This window comes from Pholcus phalangioides, unplaced genomic scaffold (assembly GCF_987345545.1).
Source record: "Pholcus phalangioides strain wild (caught in Gottingen) unplaced genomic scaffold, Ppha-v1.0 ptg000007l_1, whole genome shotgun sequence".
NCBI lineage: Eukaryota > Metazoa > Arthropoda > Arachnida > Araneae > Pholcidae > Pholcus > Pholcus phalangioides.
Window position 1 is genome coordinate 61,576,555 of NW_028301600.1, and position 18,659 is coordinate 61,595,213.

Sequence of the window (18,659 nt, forward strand, 5' to 3'; positions counted from 1 at the left end):
TATAGTCCAATATTCATCATGCTTGTTATAAGCGATATTTTCAATAATGTTTTAAAGTAGACAGACTATTTTTCCATGGAAAAAATTTATCATAACCCATTTGTCTTTATATGTTCGACTGCAATTTTTATTTTGAATAAAATTATTTAACTAATGCTGATACAATCTACTCCCATAATATACTTTAAAGACACTACTTGTTTTAATGAAAACACTTCGGTGTTAAACTGGGCATGGCTAATTAGCAACACAAGATTTTCCACACAAATTTTCTAAATATTTGATGACACATTAATGTAAGAGTTGAAAAAAAAGACCAATTTAAGAATTTGAATTTTTGAGTTTAATTAAAATTTTATGAGGCAATAGGGTATTTCTCAAAAATATGGCCCCATACACCATAAAGAAATGTAAGTTGCAACACAGAAATTCCTCATAGTTAATACATAATTTTTTTAATCAATCATAACATACTCATAAAAACCACTTTCTTGATACTCTTTATAGATTACTCCATAAAAAACAGAATGACTAATTCGACAAAAATAAAAACTCTCAGATAATGAAAGCACCATCTTTATTTGCTCTGCCTTTGAAAACATACATAATTCAACATTTGAGAGGGCTGATTACAGCACATGCAATGAAAAGGTAACTGTTACATGTAATTTAAAAAAAAAGAAGAAGAAAGAATATTGGTATACAAAGAACATTTCAGCTAAAAATAGAACCAAGAAACGCCTTAGCTGAAAAAAGGAAATATTGATTTGTATCAACTTTCATGGAACTCTACCTTCACGCACACAACAAAACTAATATTTTTTTTTTCAAACATGTGAATGCATATATAATATTCATATACACATACAATTTATGTAAATAAATCTTCTAGTCAAGTGAAATTTCAAGTTCCATGCAATTTTTTTTTCTAAAGAAAAAAAGGGGGTGCAGGGATGAGAATTTCACCCATTTAATTTTTATGCACAGTCCTGAAAGCAAATGAGCTACTTTTATCAAGATTACATTTAAAAAAAAAAAAACACAGAAACAATGTCATGCCATACAGGCATGTGTAACAGTAGCATATAAAAGACCTTTAATACATTGCAAAAAGTGATGCTCATCACCTGATCAATCACAATCGATTAATATGGACTATTTTTCACCAACCCTCCATCTCCCTCAGAAACAAAACGTTTCCGACCCCTGAAAAATACAAAACAGGCTAATGTAAGCAAACCACAAATGCAATTATTCATCAGAACAAAATACAATTTCTATAGTGTGTGTGTTGCATCTTTATGAAAGGGTGACAGTATTTTGAAAAGATATTCTCTCTTTCTCTTAGTTTTGATCTGTAAATATATAGCTCTTAATCACATTTTATCAACACTATGTACAATCACAATTTCATCACATTAGAATCATACACAAGATCAGCTTTCCCAACCTTTGAAGGCAAAAATCTTGCAATTTCATCAAAAATTGCATTTTCATTGAAAATCTGGTCATTGTACATTTATGTTTAAAACTTTTTAGTCATAATAAGAATCAAACAGTGGTTAGTATGGAATCATGATTCTAATATTGTGGCAATTCAAAATTTTTAATTGATAAAAAGCTATTTAAGAAAATGTATGTATAAAATGCAAAAATGCTTTTTGTGTTTACATTGAAAAATGTAGTGTACATATTAATATTAGAATGTGCATATAGATATTAATAAAAAAACATTAATTTTTCAACAACAAAATAGTTCCTATTAATCCTTTCAGACCCAGTATTTACAAATGTGGGTTGTTTTTCCTTTGTTGTTATATATTCTTTTTTAATTTCAAGGAGTTCAGCCCCAACTCCAACACAATAAAACACTCGTAACCCCTTAAGTCAGGGATGAAGTCCTTTAGGTTAAAAAAATAACAGTAAGAAAAAGCTACCCGTGTTGTGCATACAGGGTCTGGGTCGAGCTTATTAAGAGAAGGTGTTTTGTTTAAACAAAAGTGAGTTTCCACTGTTATGAATTTCATCAAACCAAAAAAAAAAAATTATTTGACAAAAAGTGAAACAACATAATGTATAAATGTTGCATTTCAAATTTACTGCATTCATTCACATGTTAACCTTTTAGCAACCAATGTTTCCAATTGGGAACATCAGTTTTATTAATTAGAAACAAATATTTTCATTCATATTTCAGCACTTTATATCATAAATTAAATTTTTTTATATTACCTATTTTTAATGAAGAATAAGCTTCAATTTTGTTTTAAAAATTTTTAATGTTGTTTCTACAGACACAGGCACACCCAGAAAACACAGAAAAATGTTTTTCCCATGATTTTTTTGGTTGATATCTCTAAACTAATGAATCAGAAGGGAAAATAAAAGGGAAAAAAATTATGAATCTGAATTCAGCCTGTAAACAGTTAAGTGAAACGTTTGCCTGTTTCACTTAAAAAGGGTGTAATGTGACCGTGTTGGGAAAAATTGCAAAGCCCTTGCTCCAGTTTCCTTCTAGCTCAGTGACCATGCATAGAGTTCAGATAGTGAACTAAAAAAAATGGAAAAATTCAGTTCAAATTTTTAGAAACATTTATACTATGTAGGGGTAGCTGATCTGCTGGTTGCTCAGAAGATGGTTTGTAATGCTTTAGAAAACAGTATTCTAAATAATACAAATAGATGCATATTATATGTACAATTCCATAATAACAATTTCTCATTTATTTTTTATTTTCAACTATGTACTACGTCCTCTATCACCATTAAGGTAATTTACCACAGTTTTACACCCGAAAAGCAGATGAGTTGTGTCAGAATTGTATATTGTGCTCTTGTACCTTTTCATCGTTGTGCATGTAATGCATTCAGTCATCAATTTTTCAAATCTGTATATTGTTTCTAGCCTTTATAGTAAAAGTATGCATGTGTTGCAGATCTGCTGCTCACTGTGGCGAGACATTTTTGAAGAGAAAATTAACTCGCATTAGCCACTTAAACTTCAAAACTACAGAAACCCCACTTCAGCTGACTGAACACAGTGACATTTGTTCGCATACGAAGTTTGACTTTTGCTTCGCATTTTTGGTTCATGAAATGCTTATGTGATATTATATTTGGTAAATTCCTAAAAATGTTTTTCTTTGAAACTACTTAAATACAGTGGATTTCTGTAACATTTTCAAGGCATGCATTATGCTACAAAACACATTTTTTCTTTTTAAAAATAAATAAAATCTCTGAAGCAAATCTATTTGCCCGCTTTTACAAAGGGACACCAGTATTGATTGGTAAGGGACAATTCTAGGTTATGGTGTTGCAGGAATTTTTCTCTAATAGGGTTGTTAATAAATGGAATAGCTTAGTCCCGGAGGTAGTAAATTCTAACACTATTGACACGTTTAAAAAGAAACATGATAATCATGTTGGGGTAAATCAAGAAGCTATCCATACTTAGAATAAGGCAACCATAAGTATTCTTTATGGGCATTGTATAATATTTTATCACGTGTATATATACTGTTTCTAGTTTTTGTAACTGCCTTTTTATTAGGGTTGAGAAATTTTGAAGTATATGACATCCATGTTTACTGTGGGCAACTTTTTCTCAGCCACCTAATTGGGAATTTTGCCTGTTGTGCCACTGTATTTTTATTTGTATTAAAAAATAGAAAAGTATTTAAATCAAACAGAATTCCAAAAACTTTAATGAATCAAGCATATATGTTACCTTGTTGGCACTTTCTTGATTACTTCGTCTGACAGAAAGCCAGCTTTTTGGCAGACAGCAACAAATTTTTCCAGTACATTGTAGGCTTGAGGAACATCAATGCATATATCAGGCATTTCCTCATAAACCCTGAGAAAGCCCTGTAATTACAATAGACAATCAATATAGTTTTAAGGGAAAAAACTAAGCTTTTCATTTAGCTTAAATAATTGGCAGGGTATATAAATATTTAGCTTCTAAAAGTGAGAAAGTGAAGTGCTTACTTACAATCCTGATATGGCTATTCTTGGATAAGAGTCAGAAATTCCATATGAAATTTACTCATAGCCTATGCAAGTCAGATGATTTAATCTCAGTTTTTGCTATTAAAAAACCCCTTTTGGATTGAATTGTAACATATCTTCTGTTCGATATTTGATGTTCTTGTATGTATCAATCCTCCATTCACTGATGGTATTTCTAAGTACTACTTCATTTAAATGTGTATGTTAGTTGAATATATGTGAGATAACACTTGATGGAAATCAACTTTATATGTAAAGTTCAGTGAGTCACCTGGAAATGGTGAGAAATACTTAGCAGTTTCTTTTCTTTTGTGTTATGCGGTGTGTCATATTCCCTCTAGAGCTCTTTGAAATACCAGGCTGACCTATGCGTCATCTTTGAGCAAAAATGTGATGTCAATACTATCGCTATAGTCAATAGTTGCTCCCTATCTCGGATTTTTGGGATCAGTTGGATCTTCTGTCTCCATGAAGACGAGTTGAATTTTCTTCCTAAAGTTATCATCTCCAAATATAACCAGTCCTTCATGGAATCTTGTAACCATAAAGAAGTAGTGTGTTGCACTATCTTGTATGTTTTAAAATTTTTAGATTTTATTTTAATTAAATTAATTTCAAAAATAAAATTTTGAATCTTAAAATTTTGTGTAAGTCCCACATTTAGAAAAAATGTAGTTGCTATCAATTACACCCCATCTCTCAAACCTTAATTTTTCTAAATACAAACTTACATCAACAAATATTTAAAAAACTAATTCATGTCTTACTCTCGACATCTGATCAGGAGTAACAATAACACTGGCAGCAAGTGACTTCAGTAGTTTACACATAAGGCTCATTGCTTTTTCACCCATATCTTCTATGACCATTATCAAAGCCTAAAACATTGAAGAATACAATAAGCTTTCAAAAATCTTATTGAAATAAACTATAAATTTTCCAACACAGCCCACTCTTGCAAAGGTAGGTGTATCAGAAAAAATTTGCTTCTCTTGATAGGTTAAAACTGCACTCAGTTTTTAGCCTTAGAACAGCTGTCAGACTTGCTGGCTAAGCAAAGTGTATTTATGCATGAAGTATTGTCAGACTGTATGAATGAATTAATAAACATTAAATGCGAGATAACACAGTATCAGCAAAAAGGAAAAGATAGATTATGCTCTTAATCTATTTTCAACTATATTTCTTATGTAACATTAAAAAGTTCATTTCTCTTCTGATTGCCTTTAAGAAAATACAACAACAAATACAACGCCACAACAGGCAAATTGCCCAACGAGGTGGCTGACTTAAGAACATCATGGATCCCGAACCCTTTTTTACCCTACCTACGAGCCCTACCTACTACTGCTACACCACACATGCACCCCGCCCACAACCCCCCCGCGGAACCCCCAACGAATCGGTACATGCGGGAATGTGAGTGTACGTGTAGTGAAACCTGACGTGAAGTTTTTTTTGTTTCTCTGTAATGCTTGTTATGTGTAGTGCTGCCATCTGCCACCAGTTTTTTTTCAAACTATGAGTGAAGTGTTATGATTGAATGATTTTTCGTTATAGGACTGTTGCTCTCTGTGGCGAGACTTTTTAACGGGGAGATCGGCTCGCATTTGCGCCTTGAAGTTGGGAACCACAGAAAACCAACTTCAGCCGACCACCACTGTGGGGTTCGAACCCGGATCCTCGCATCGCGAGTCCGTCACTATAACCACTCGACCACCACAGCGGCTAAAAATTATCTAATCTCATCGTCCCAGTCTGGATTCGAACACACACACAAGTAACCACAGTCACACGCACTAACAACCCTGCAAATACAACACAATAACAAAGCACAAAACACAAAAGCAATAACAAAGTTTATAAAAGACAAAACAAACAAATATCTGTACATATAAAATAACACGTCCTGACTGATTGACTCATAAAACTGATTGCCATGCCAAAACCATGAGGCTATGAATATGAAATGTTGTCAGTAGTTTTATTTTGTGTGTGATGTAAAGACTCACTAAAAAGGGATTTTTCATAACTCAATCCTTAAAGGGGTCCATAAGGGGATTGAAATACCTAAAGGGGTCACAAGAGGAATTTTCAGAAAATGAAATCCACATATACGAAGCTACGAATAACGGCTAGTAGTTCAATAAAAAAATCAATCAAAATCACTCAAGTAAAAAAAAACAATTACAGAGTAGTTAAGGTGAAAAAAAACAATTATCATCAATTATGACAAAATACTTGAAAGAAAAATAAAGTTTTTAGATAATTGGGAAAAACTCAATTGCTGAAAATTGGTTGAAAATTTCGATGCATGCTAATTTCCGTGAATTCTTTGTTAAAGTAATCAAAATTACACAACATGATATTCCAGAGACATGGAAAAACTTCTATATGAAATTTAGTAACATCCACGTTTATTATAAGTGGGCCAAGCTATATGCATATATATACCAAAATTTTTTTGTTTGAAGGATCACATCTAAAACATAAAAGTTTTCATGATTTAAAATTAAATTATTTAGCAATAATACCAAGGTTGTTGAAAAAAATATTCACCTCATATACTATCTCATGATGAAAATGAGGAACTTCAAGCTCTTTGATACATCGACTGGCTTCTTGAACATCGCCAGAACAGAGGTACTCTTTAAGAATCAATTGTACCTAATAAAAAAAAATGAAAAGCAATCTCCATGGTTAAAAAAAGTTGTATAAAGAAAAAATAAAAATTTATAAATACGAGCTGGGGATTGTACATAATCACATATTATGTAAGTGGATTATTATATTATCTGTCATGAGTAAGACTCACAATTCTCTCTCTATCTCTGCAGATTATCACTCATTATTATTACACTTCTGGATGTAAAAGCTTAAACTTTCTATCCATTAACAGTCAAACTCGGTTATAATGACAATGCAGCAGGTCATGTTCTGGTTAGGAACAGGAAGTTATAATGACAAAGATTCTGCAAAAATTTGTCGTTATAAATGAGGAGTCATTACAACAGAGGTCAAGACTTTTCAAGTATGATAAATATTATCAGATGCAATCAAATACAATATATGAAGTTGAAATTCCATTAAGGGTAACCATATTTACCCAGAAAAAAGCAGAAAATTAAGATCATAAGCACAGGACATCCGCAATTCTTGCCAAAAAAAATTTGCCAATTAAGATAATGTGGTTTATTCATTCAATCAAATACAGAGTTGTGTGTCTCTTAACAAAATTACTCACTGTTCCTTATAAACAGCCCTTAGGGGTAAACAAAGTGCTATATCAAGTCTGCAGTAAATTAGAATATTATTCATAAGAAAATATTTAACATGCCTCATTTATGTGATGAATATTAATATCTATACATATGCATTAGAATATAATTTCTAAATTATGGAAATTATCTTCATCCCAGATTTTAGTAAATACAATAAAACCTCCTAACAATGGCCACTAACAAAAACATGAAAATTGGGAGTTAGTTTAATTTCAAAAAAAAAAAATTGAGATCTGTGTATATAGCTTAGGAGTTGAATCCATTCTGCAACTGATTATGAGTTATATAATTGATTATATTAAAATATATGATTATGTTGATTTTATTATAATAATTTATTAATTGCGTGATCTACAGCACTATTATGACATCCTAAAACTCAGGGTGCAGTGCTAAAATAAAACACAACAGAAACTACTTCGCAAGGAAAACTGATATGGACCAAGACAGTTTTCTTTCCAGGGTGTTCCTAAGTTCAATCTGACAGCTGAAGACATACATGCTAACATACATTCTTGTTTTAAAAAAAAGACTGACACATCTCTCTCAAAAAATTAAAGCCCTAACTATTGCTGTTTGTGAACACCATTTTTTTGGACAAAACAATAACTTTGAGTAGGGAGTGCCAAATAAACACAGGATTTCTAGTAATTGGAAAACTTATATCCCCCTAGTGATTAGAATGCTGACAGCAGGTCTTCTGAGTGTCTGTCCCATATGATCTCTTCAAGTTCTTTACCTCTCCACTGCCTTCAATATATACCCATCTACAGACATGCCAACATTGGCTTAAACCTTGTCAGTAATGATGAATATTCAGCTTTGCCATGGGGAGGGGGAGGGGTTAACTCAAAAATTTAATTATTTTTAAACTTTATGCAAAAGTCATTAAATATAGTAATTCAGTGGCACTGAAACCGATGACTCAGACCACTTGAGACCCCCCCCCCACCCCACCTCCCGAAACATTCCGAGGTGTTGCAGAGTCCCTTAATAATTCATGAATATTCAATGCACCTCCCCTGCATAGCTCTAGTGGGCCGTATATACGGATGTCTAGCAACCCTAGACCCAATCTCCACCTTCTTTGCATCAGAGCTCCTATGGCACCTACAAAGAAACATTCTTTCCGACACAAGTTCCACGAGCTCAGCCATGCACTATGCAAATGAAGCCAGGTCTGGATCCGCCACACTGAACCATTCAAAAACCTGTTTTTAGCCTAGGCCACATCGTGGGGCGGTTTTGATAGGAAACAGGTTTTTGCGCATTTGGACATCTAGTACAGCCAACACCTTCTATAGCAGAAATCGTTAGCACAAAGCTTTGACGTCACTGAAATCGTCCATTTCACCTGCAGTCATTGGATAAAGCAGGCTGATGTATGCAAAATCTTTACCTTTTTTTGCAGTGTATGCAATGACTATAGGTGAAATGGACAACTTCAGTGATGTCACGAGCTTCGTGCCAAGACTTCCTGCTATAGAAGGTGTTGGCACTTGAACCAACTACAGTGGCGGGTTTAGACGAGGCTTTACAGATTGCCTTTCATGCACAGACAAAACAGATTGGCTCCAAGTTTGTCTTCTCTCGAATTCTTCCACGTGTATACGAATTCATCATTGTGGTAAAGATCTATGCAATTTTATAATAATAAAAATGAGTAAAACACCACAAGAAACTCAGACTTGACTTTTTTTTTTTAAACCAATTTCCGTAGTATTGAGAGTGTCTCCCGTAGCTCTGTAGTTCATTGTGGCCATCCGTAGAACCTACAGAAAATCTGTAACAGTTGGCAACTCTGCATCTAGCATTTATTTTTGTGCCTGGGAAAAAAACATGCATAATCTTTTTTCTCTCAAAAAGTTTGGGAAGGGAGGGAAAACCCTTAAAAATTACTTTTTCTCATTGGGATATGCATATTGTTTTTCCCAACTCCATGTCCAAAGTGGCCATTGTTCGAAAATCATTGTTCTGAGATTACCATTGTTAGGAGGTGGCCATTAGAGGAGGTTTCACTGTATCATATATTATTAAATAAGGTTTGTTGAAAAAATTTAAAAGTTTAATTGTACCTCCAAGACTTCATTAGGATGTTTCAAGTACAAATTCTCATCCAAGTATCCCCCCCCCCTTCAATATTTGCATTATACTGTTTGGATTTTGTGGCAAGTTATTGTCACTTACAGTCAATTCACGATACGTCAAACTCTCATACCTAGAATATCTGTTTAAGTCAGAGTTTTCACTTGGCCCCAGAACTTTGTGTTTTATTGTTAAAATTTAATATTAACTTGAAGTTTTCTTCCTCTAAGTCAAATTTTTTCAGAAGAGATGGATTTAAGAAAATGTAGCCTCCCCGTGAGAAACCACAGGTGTGGTTTTCATAATGCAAAAAATTTCTTTCTTGTCTATCCTTTTCAGTTTTCTAGATAAAAATCGACCAATGGGAATAAACTTAGTCACCTGTGTTCGCATTTCTTTTGTTGCATGCGTGGTCATGTTAAAATTGCAACTTCACTTTCGCTCATTTGCAGATTAATGTAATGTTCAAAAATGGTCAGTATAAATCTTGATTTAGCATAAGTTTTTCAAAAATGTTGAAACAAAAGTTAAAAGTTTAGATTTGAAGGAAAAAAAAATGTCAATGAAATGGAAAGAAATCCAGACATAAAAAAAGAAAGTTTGTAGCTGAAAAGTACAGTATCCCTCTGAACACCCTATCAATGATTTTAAAAAATAAACACAGTATTCATGCAAGACTCTCCACAAACATAAATCCGAAATGCAAAAGACTAAAACCTTGACCTATCCAGAAGTCAAAGCAGCTTTACTGAAATGGTTTCAAACAAATCGGAAACAACACAGTAACATTCCAATAAGTGGATCAATGCTTCATAAATTTGTGTGCTTGCAAAAAGTGAATGACTTTCTCATGAAAGCAGGACAAAGGAGAGGGAGTCAAAAGTGACCACATTTGTTGTCAAAAAATAATCTTGTACACACTTTATTTATAATTTGTTTCATTCATACGAGTATCAGGGATGCATCCGTTTCCATAATACAGTATGAATGTCTATTTTGTTTTTAAACATTCTCATTCAATACTGAATTAAATAAGATTGCATTAAAATAATTTATCTATGTGAATTTTTTCATCTACAGTACTTTGAAATGTTTTACTGGTGTGATATTCATAAATAAAGGTTATTTAAAAAAATCTTTCATTTACCCACTCTGAAGTCAGAATTTCTGATATATAAGTTGAACTAACGATAACTCTAATTTTTTTCCCAGCCCTTGCACATCCATGTTATAGAGATTTGATTGTATTTCTCTGGAGATGCAGGAGGTAAAAACACTATGTCCATTTTTGTCAATATTAGGATTATTCTATTAAGTTGCAGTACTTATGTTACATTACAAATAGATATAGGACCCTAAGTCTTTTTTATTTCAATAAATAACAGATATTCACTTTAAAAAACAAGCAAGTTCCATATGTAAAATTTCCCTCTTATAAGGAACTTTACCTCCAGCATACAGATAGAGATGTAAAGTCAAACTTGGTTAATTTGAAGCTTAAGCAGACAGCAAAAAAGTTTGAATTGAATGGCTTTTATGTAAAAGGAACCACACAAGCACCATGTTTTACATTTTTGATATATACTAACATCTGAACTATTGAAAGAGGTGGGATTTTTATCTAAATATAACCAAGTGACGTATAGACCATGATGCCATCTGTTCCAATGATGCCAATGTGTGCACTTGAACCAACTACTAAACTGAAGGGAACTGAATCGAAGGTAACTTTAAATAGCTTTTTCTCAGTTTTGATTTAATGCTGCTTGGTTCCTTTTATATAAAAGCCATCCAATTGTTCAATTCTTGAATATAGTATAGCTAAATATGTTCACAAAAAATCAAAAACTCTCAATAATTATAAACCATTTGTTAAATACTATTACATTATTACTATGCCAGGTTTCTCATTGTTACAAAACTAGTGTTTTTATAAACTTATATAACATAAAAAATCTTGAAAACTATACTTGATTTGTAAATATGTAATTTTAATTTCTTTTCTCCTGGATGATCTTAAACATTATACAAAATCTAAAAATTAATTTAAAGAATGAAGGATGTGATTTTACAGCTTTGATATAGTCTTATTTTATCTAACACATGCATAGCTTTGTCTTGGAATATATATTTAATGTGATTTTATTCCCTCTTCACCAATGTCCGCATCTGTAAGTCTACTACAGTTCTTTTTTTAAAGTTGAACTAGAATAAGAATCTAATTTGGACATGATGAAAAATGTTGGCAACTACATTTATACATTCAAAAATGAACTAACTACTGCTAAAGAAACATGAATCTTCAACACATTTTACCAGGCAACAAACTGGGATTTCCACAAACCAGATTTTAAAAATTTCCTGTGTGGAGAAGTTAATTACTACACACACATACAAATTTTCGTATCTCCCTTGAGTAGTATTGTTATGTATTTGTATCTTCCATTGGCAGGTTCTAATGAAGTCAATGAAGATTTGGTAATCCACCTGCCCTCGGAAAGACAAAAGCCAGTTTGTGAAACTGGTAATGAAATTGTTGCTTATGTTGAGCCACATCAAAAAAAGTTTGGATTTGTTTATTGTGATTTTTCTGATGTTTTACATAGGCTACATGTTAGTTTCCAAAAAAATTCAGAACTATGGAATAAAGAAAATTATGGCAAATTTAGCCACAAATCCTGAAAAAAAAAAGACATTTTGCTAGTGGCACATCTGAAGCAAACTTCGAATTATCCAAAACACTAATGAATAAAATTGAATTAAACAGGTAATTTTAACTATATGGGATATGAAACTCAAAGGGAATTTTTGAAATTTGAATTATCTGAAAATTTTAAGTTCAAATCAGCAAAATTCCAGTATATGTATATGTGTGAGTATATTTATCATTTTGCTTCAATTCACATTTGTTTGCATAGCTAATCTATGACCACTAGTTTGAAATGTAGCATAAATGGAAAGCTTAGAAGCCAATCAGTGTAAGTCAATAAATATTCAAAATGAGATAAAAGGATTTTTGTCCTTGAATCTTCATGCATTAAATAGAAAGTACCTTTATCTTTAAGGAAATGAAACATCTTTAATATAAAGACAGCAACTTGAATGATTTTGCTACTGAAAATTTTAACAATGAAGAGGCTTTTGCAATATGCACAAATCATTCCCACAAAATACTGACTTACATTGATTGGCTTCTGAGCCCTCCATATATATGCATAAAAAGTACACTGGAATTGAAAGGTGCAATTCCAGTGTACTTTTGCAAGGAATAATGCATATTTTCCCTTCATTAGTGAAAATTTGTTTCCTTCCGTTTTCCATTCTTTCTTTTCTATTCACATTCTTCTTAGTCTTGCATAAACAGTGTTTACCAGAGCCCTTATAAAAATCCCTCCTTCTGCAAGTTACTGAGATTCTGTGATGAACTAAAGATACTACCTTCCACAGCTATCCTTAACCACTATGAAGTCATGTAGGCATCATAATGGACTTTCATTACAAGGACCCAGGTTCAAACTCCAATGACAGCATAGTGATGACTGGCTGAACTTGGTTTTCTATGATTTTCCCAAGTTCAAGGCGCAAATGCAAACAGATCCCCTATTTAAAATAGTCTCTCCATAGAGATCAATCAGGCCTACAACATTTGGATAAAAAAATTCATGCATAGTAGAACAGGCAAAATAACCTGCAGAATTTTTTACTACCAAATTCAGAAAACAGATGGCAGCACATCTGAAACGCGTAACAGACATTCCCCAGAAACAAAATTCATGTTAGGTACACAAGGCATAAAGAGTATATTTCCAAATGCACAAATTTGTTAGACATTCCTCAGAGGAATGTTTACAAAATGCACACAAGTGGGGTTTAATATTTTTTTCCCACAAAGATCACACTATTTCTGAATTGTAACAATATTCTGAATAATAATCAGGAACCAGAGATGTGAGTAATAAAAAAAATAATCATATCTAAATTCTCCTGACTCTTCAATCTAGATTTTATATCATACATATCAAATGATGTAGCCAAGTTTCTGAATGGATTAATAACTTTATTTTATGATACTTAAAAACGTATTCATTAAGAATAAGTTATCTGTGATTATACAAGTGAAACAAATTGACAAACACTGAATTCATGCGGATTAATGCTATAATAAGAAAGCTGCTACAAGTTTGCCAGAGGGGAGAGAAAAGAGTGAGCAACAGCAAAACTGGTCACACACTTAAGGAAAATATAGGGTGTCCTGTAAGTCCTAATTTGGCCTTTATCTCATCAACTACTCATCATAGAGGTATGGTCTCAATTTAAAAAATTCTTAAAATGTGTTCGGAAAGCATCCTGTATCAATTTTTAGAGTGAAAATACAGTGTGTCACAAAATAAAAAATATAAACTTTTGTAGTCCCTCTATTTTCTAACTTCCAATTGGAAAGTTGTTGCCCTGTCTCTTCTTAGCCCAACAAAGAAAATCTCATGATATTAAGTGCAATATCCGCTTAGATATTTGAATTCAAAAATCAGAGAACAGTTGGAAAAGAACAGCATAAATTAAAAAAATGAGCATTGGCCATTACTTTGTGCTGTTCTTTCCCAACTTCCCTCCGTTTTTTTTAATTCAAATATCTCAGCAAATATTGTAGTTAAAACATGGTATTTTTTTGTTGGGCTCAGAAGAGACAGGGAAACAACTTTTTAAATGAAAGACCAAAAATTAGGATTCTATTGTGTGACAGGCTGTATTTTTCACTCTAAAAAATTTTTACAGGATTATTTCCGAACACATCTTGAGCAATTTTTAAATTCAAGCCATACCTCTATGACAAATGGGTGATGAGATAAAGGCTGAATTAGGACTTACAGGACACCTTGTATATTACTAATACAAGATCTGCAAACAGAAGATTCTGTAAAAATCCTACTTATTGTAATCCCACATAACTAGTTTGACTATTTCTTCTAATCCATATCAAAATAGCATGTATTTTCGAAAAGGCGACTTTATGATTTTAGGAAAGTAATTCAACCCCCCCTCTACAACTCTGAGAAAAATAAACCTAGAAGAGAAATACTTTAACTTTTCCATTTTATATATTGTATGTATATTTACACCTTGAATCCTTTTACCTTGTACCTTTATACCTTGAATCAGAAAAATGGTAGAAAAGAAGATTGATTTCAAGCACTGTCTTTTTTCCCTCATTTTCAAAATGTGAACAAAAGATGGCTCTGCCCATTCTTAGTTGATATGATAGGTTAGGGATAGAAAACATGCTTGAAAGATTCAAATTGCTCACAGTTAAATGAAAAGTTTTTTCTGAACTTGTTATATGTTGGGAGTTTTAACTATTCTACTTTGCCTAAAAAATGGAAGTATTTTCTGTTCAGTCAAAGAAGTTGCCTTTTTGTGATACTTGATGGCATTTTTTAAAGCTTTTGAAGGCCTCAATGCTCCTCAGTTCTTAAGATGTTTAAATGGCATGTTTTGAACAAGACAGAATTTCCCAAGATGTCTGTTTAGTCTAATATTTTCCATAATAATAATAATAACAATTTTCTAATAATTCCATTTCTTTATTATTTTAATGAAATCAGTGAATCTCTTGAAATGTAATTACTTTTTTTCCTCCTGGAATTTTTTTTTTTTTACAAAACATACTTATTTTCCATCCAATTATCACCACAGGTTATGTTGAGTTTTAGATGATATCAATAAAAATTCAAAGTTAAATTAACATTGAAAAGCAAATATACCTGGTTGATGAGATATTTCACAGGACGCATTCCACCTCCTACACCCCAAACATTGTCCAGTCTGACCAATCCATGCTTCATGCTTAGGAGTGCATCAGCGTGTTCTAACACAGCTCTATAGATAAAAATTTTAAATGAAACTAACAGGAAATTATTTATGAGAATAATTAGAAACCTAAATTTGCATTGATGTAGATCTCAAGACGAATCGATTTTAGTAAAATTACAAAACATTGAGAAAACTAGCATTTCTTCCTATTTATATAATAATTGAGGCTTTCATTTCACTATTGACATTTTTTTTAGGTTGACTGAATGATTCAATACACTTAGTATAAACTTTTGGGGTTATAGAACACACTTAAAAAATATTTTTTGTCAAGGAATAACATTCAAATGAAGTGTTGAGGCACAAGCAAAGTTATGCGGGACAGTAATGACATGTAAACACTGATTCTAATTATGAGGTCCTCGTGGGTCTCTATGGAAGTTTCAAAGACAATGTTCATGAAATATCCCCACAAGAATAAGTCATGACAGAATCGAATGAAAGATCATGGGGGGGGGAGGGGGGGCAAACCATCTGGACAAGAAATGTAGTCTCTAAGCCATTTCTCAATTCAATGTGGATATAGACTAGCACTCCATTTTGATAGAACCATATCCTATGTATTCTTGAATGGTTGGTGGTGCATCTTGTAGAAAATCTCAAAAATATAGTACTTGCTTCCCATGAAGTGCTGTTATGAGCTTTTTAAAACAGCCCTTTATGATCTTCGCTATTCAGATTTGATTTATTCTACAAAAAAAAAAGATGTTTATGATTATAGGGTATAAAAATGCCCTATGTTTATATAACTACATACAAAACAGTAGAACCACCCTTGTTTATCCAAAACTGTCAACTGTTTCAGTTTCCTTAATTATGAGAAACCCATTACCAAACTTCAAATTTAAAAAATGTTTGATAACATAATTATTCATATTATATGGCACTTTCATATGCATAAATCATCTTTTGAAAAAAATAATCAAATCCAACTATAGAAATGCTTTCTCAGTGTGTAGTAATAATTATTTTCAGAAATATGTAAACAAAACAAGTTTCATTACCATAAGGCAAATATTTTGATGAGAGACATGAAAAATTTTATAGTTAAAAAGAAAAAGACTAAAAACTCTAAAGTCACCTGCACTCAATCCACATAAACATTTTTAGCATAAAGCCACATAATGCTCCTCTTTTAGCTACCCCAAGATCTTCTTGTTACTTAAATTTTACTGACAAAGAACAACTGCTCACAGCTGCAACCTCCCCCCACCCCTTCCATTTCAGGTTATGAAAAACTGAAGTTTCGACCATCAAACAAAACTATCACTTCAAGTATAGCAGTCACCTTCTGTCCTAAATCTTTCCTGATGGTGCTACAAATGCATGTCAGATTTCCATTATATGCACTGATCACAGATTTCCCTTCTTTGGAGAAAGACAATTTGTACATATCTGGTACAGTTGAACTCTGTTACAGAGCTTCCTGATGTCGTGCCAAACCCACTTATTTTTGCAGAAATTTTCAGTGAAAAAAATCTTTCATTTCTAGGCTTTACACAGGTTAAACTGTGATTTGATTTTACATCAAACTCATGATAGTGCCAGAATTCTGCAAAATAAATGGAGGTATTAAATCAAGTTTTGACTATATTTGGATTTACAGCCATTGATAACTTTGTTGAGAGAGAGTTTTTGTTTGTTACCTACTGTGTTTGGTTTTTTTTGCAAGTTATCTGTCAATTATGTCCACATACTTTACAAGTGAAAGTGAAGTTTTGCATTTGGAGGGAGAGCAATAAAAAAACAAATCAAGTTTTATCAAAACTACTGTACTTTCATAATAGCTGTTGAGAAGCAAAACTCTTACTTCCCAAAACCAGATCAAAACTGTAGCCCTAGTTTTTGTAAATTATTATAGTTTATTTCTGAGTAATTTTATTTTGTTTGCTGAATATGGTGCTTATTCATAATTATAATTTATATAGCCTTGAACATGATAAATATGTGTATGAACAGATATGACTACACAATATTAAATTTTACTCTTTTCTGAATTTAAACTCACTTTGCATGTGCACTATCAATTTTTCCTTTCAGTTCCCGCACAAATTTTGGAGGAAGACAGTCATCTGCAACAGCTCGAGCTATGAAGTTTCCAAGAATCTGAAATATAAATTTGAATACATGTATGTACAAAAATATTTCAAGCTGATGTTTTTACATCTTTGTGAATATTTCTGCTAATTTCAACCTAGAAATCCAAATATTGAATAGTTTGCATTCTACAAACTTCCAATTCTATTTCCAATTTTTCAGACTTAAACCAGCTCCAATTTTAACCAAAAGGTAGCATTTCCACTAATTTTCTTCAAAAACAGAACATTTTCAAAATTTAAATGTAGATAACTCCCTTGAATGTTGATCAAAAAACATAATATTTAAATATTCTTATACCATTCCCCTATGCTACCTGTTGGGCTAGTTCCCATTCTTGCAAAGCAGCCCATTTTGGAGAAAAAATGTTTTTTTACTTGGATAAATGTGGAAATGCACCCTTTTCAAAAAAAGCTCAACTATTGAAGGGCCACCACTACATGATAATTTAATAAACATAACTAATATGTAGGGAGAAAATTCTGGACAAAAAACAATTGCCTCTGATGGAAGGTAAGACCTTAAGTGGTCTTCAGGAAAGTTATCTATATTTCCACAGATAGAAGGCCACAACAGACAAAATGCCCAACAAGGTGGCTGAGAAAAAGATGCCTATTACACAAATATGGATGTCATATTTCTAAAATACAACAACCCAATTAAAAATGCAATTATAAAAACTAAACACCATGTATGCATGACAAAATATAACACAATACCCACATAAAAAATATTTATAGTTGTCATATCTAAATATGGATAGCTTCTCGATTAACCCCAACATGTTTATCATATTTCTTTTTAAACGTGCCAATTGTTAGAACTTACCACCCCTGGGATAAGCTATTCCATTTATTAACAACCCTATTAGAGACAATCAATACTGGTGTTCCCTTGTCAAAGCAGTCGACTGATGATATATTAATAATTCATGGTCCATCCTATTCATCTTGCTGAAAATTTTGAACACGTCAATCATATTCTCCTCTCGACACTTGTGTTCTCTTCAAGTGTAAAAATATTCAAAAGAAATCCCTCTTCATAACACAAGTCTCATGTGCCAACACTCCTTCAACTAAGTCTATGTCCCTCTGTAGGTATGGTCTCCAAAACCTCACAGCATACTCCAGTCCAAGACGAACTATGCATTGCAAAAGCAGAAGAACTTCTTTAGAACAACAAAGAGAACTTTTTGAAAATGAAACCTAGCATTCTATTTGTTTTTTTTCACCACTGCTGAACAATGTTCAGAAAACCTAAGCTGCTCAGAATACCCAGATCGATTCCCCTAGTTGCATCCGTAATAACAACACG

At 32.4% G+C, this 18,659-nt stretch overlaps 1 protein-coding gene across 1 annotated transcript in view; it reads right to left on the reverse strand.

The window, feature by feature from the left end:
• Nucleotides 1-560: 560 nt before the first annotated feature.
• Nucleotides 561-18,659, reverse strand: part of Pdcd4 (Programmed cell death 4) — a 64,233-nt gene continuing 46,134 nt past the window's right edge. Inside the window, exons 5-10 of the mRNA XM_089233721.1 lie at nt 17,257-17,354; nt 15,140-15,254; nt 6,574-6,681; nt 4,782-4,892; nt 3,731-3,870; nt 561-1,206 (exon numbers count right to left, since the gene is read on the reverse strand). Of these exons, the coding sequence (XP_089089847.1) occupies nt 1,146-1,206; nt 3,731-3,870; nt 4,782-4,892; nt 6,574-6,681; nt 15,140-15,254; nt 17,257-17,354 (633 nt within the window). The 3' untranslated portion in view covers nt 561-1,145. The remainder of the gene's footprint in view (nt 1,207-3,730; nt 3,871-4,781; nt 4,893-6,573; nt 6,682-15,139; nt 15,255-17,256; nt 17,355-18,659) is intronic.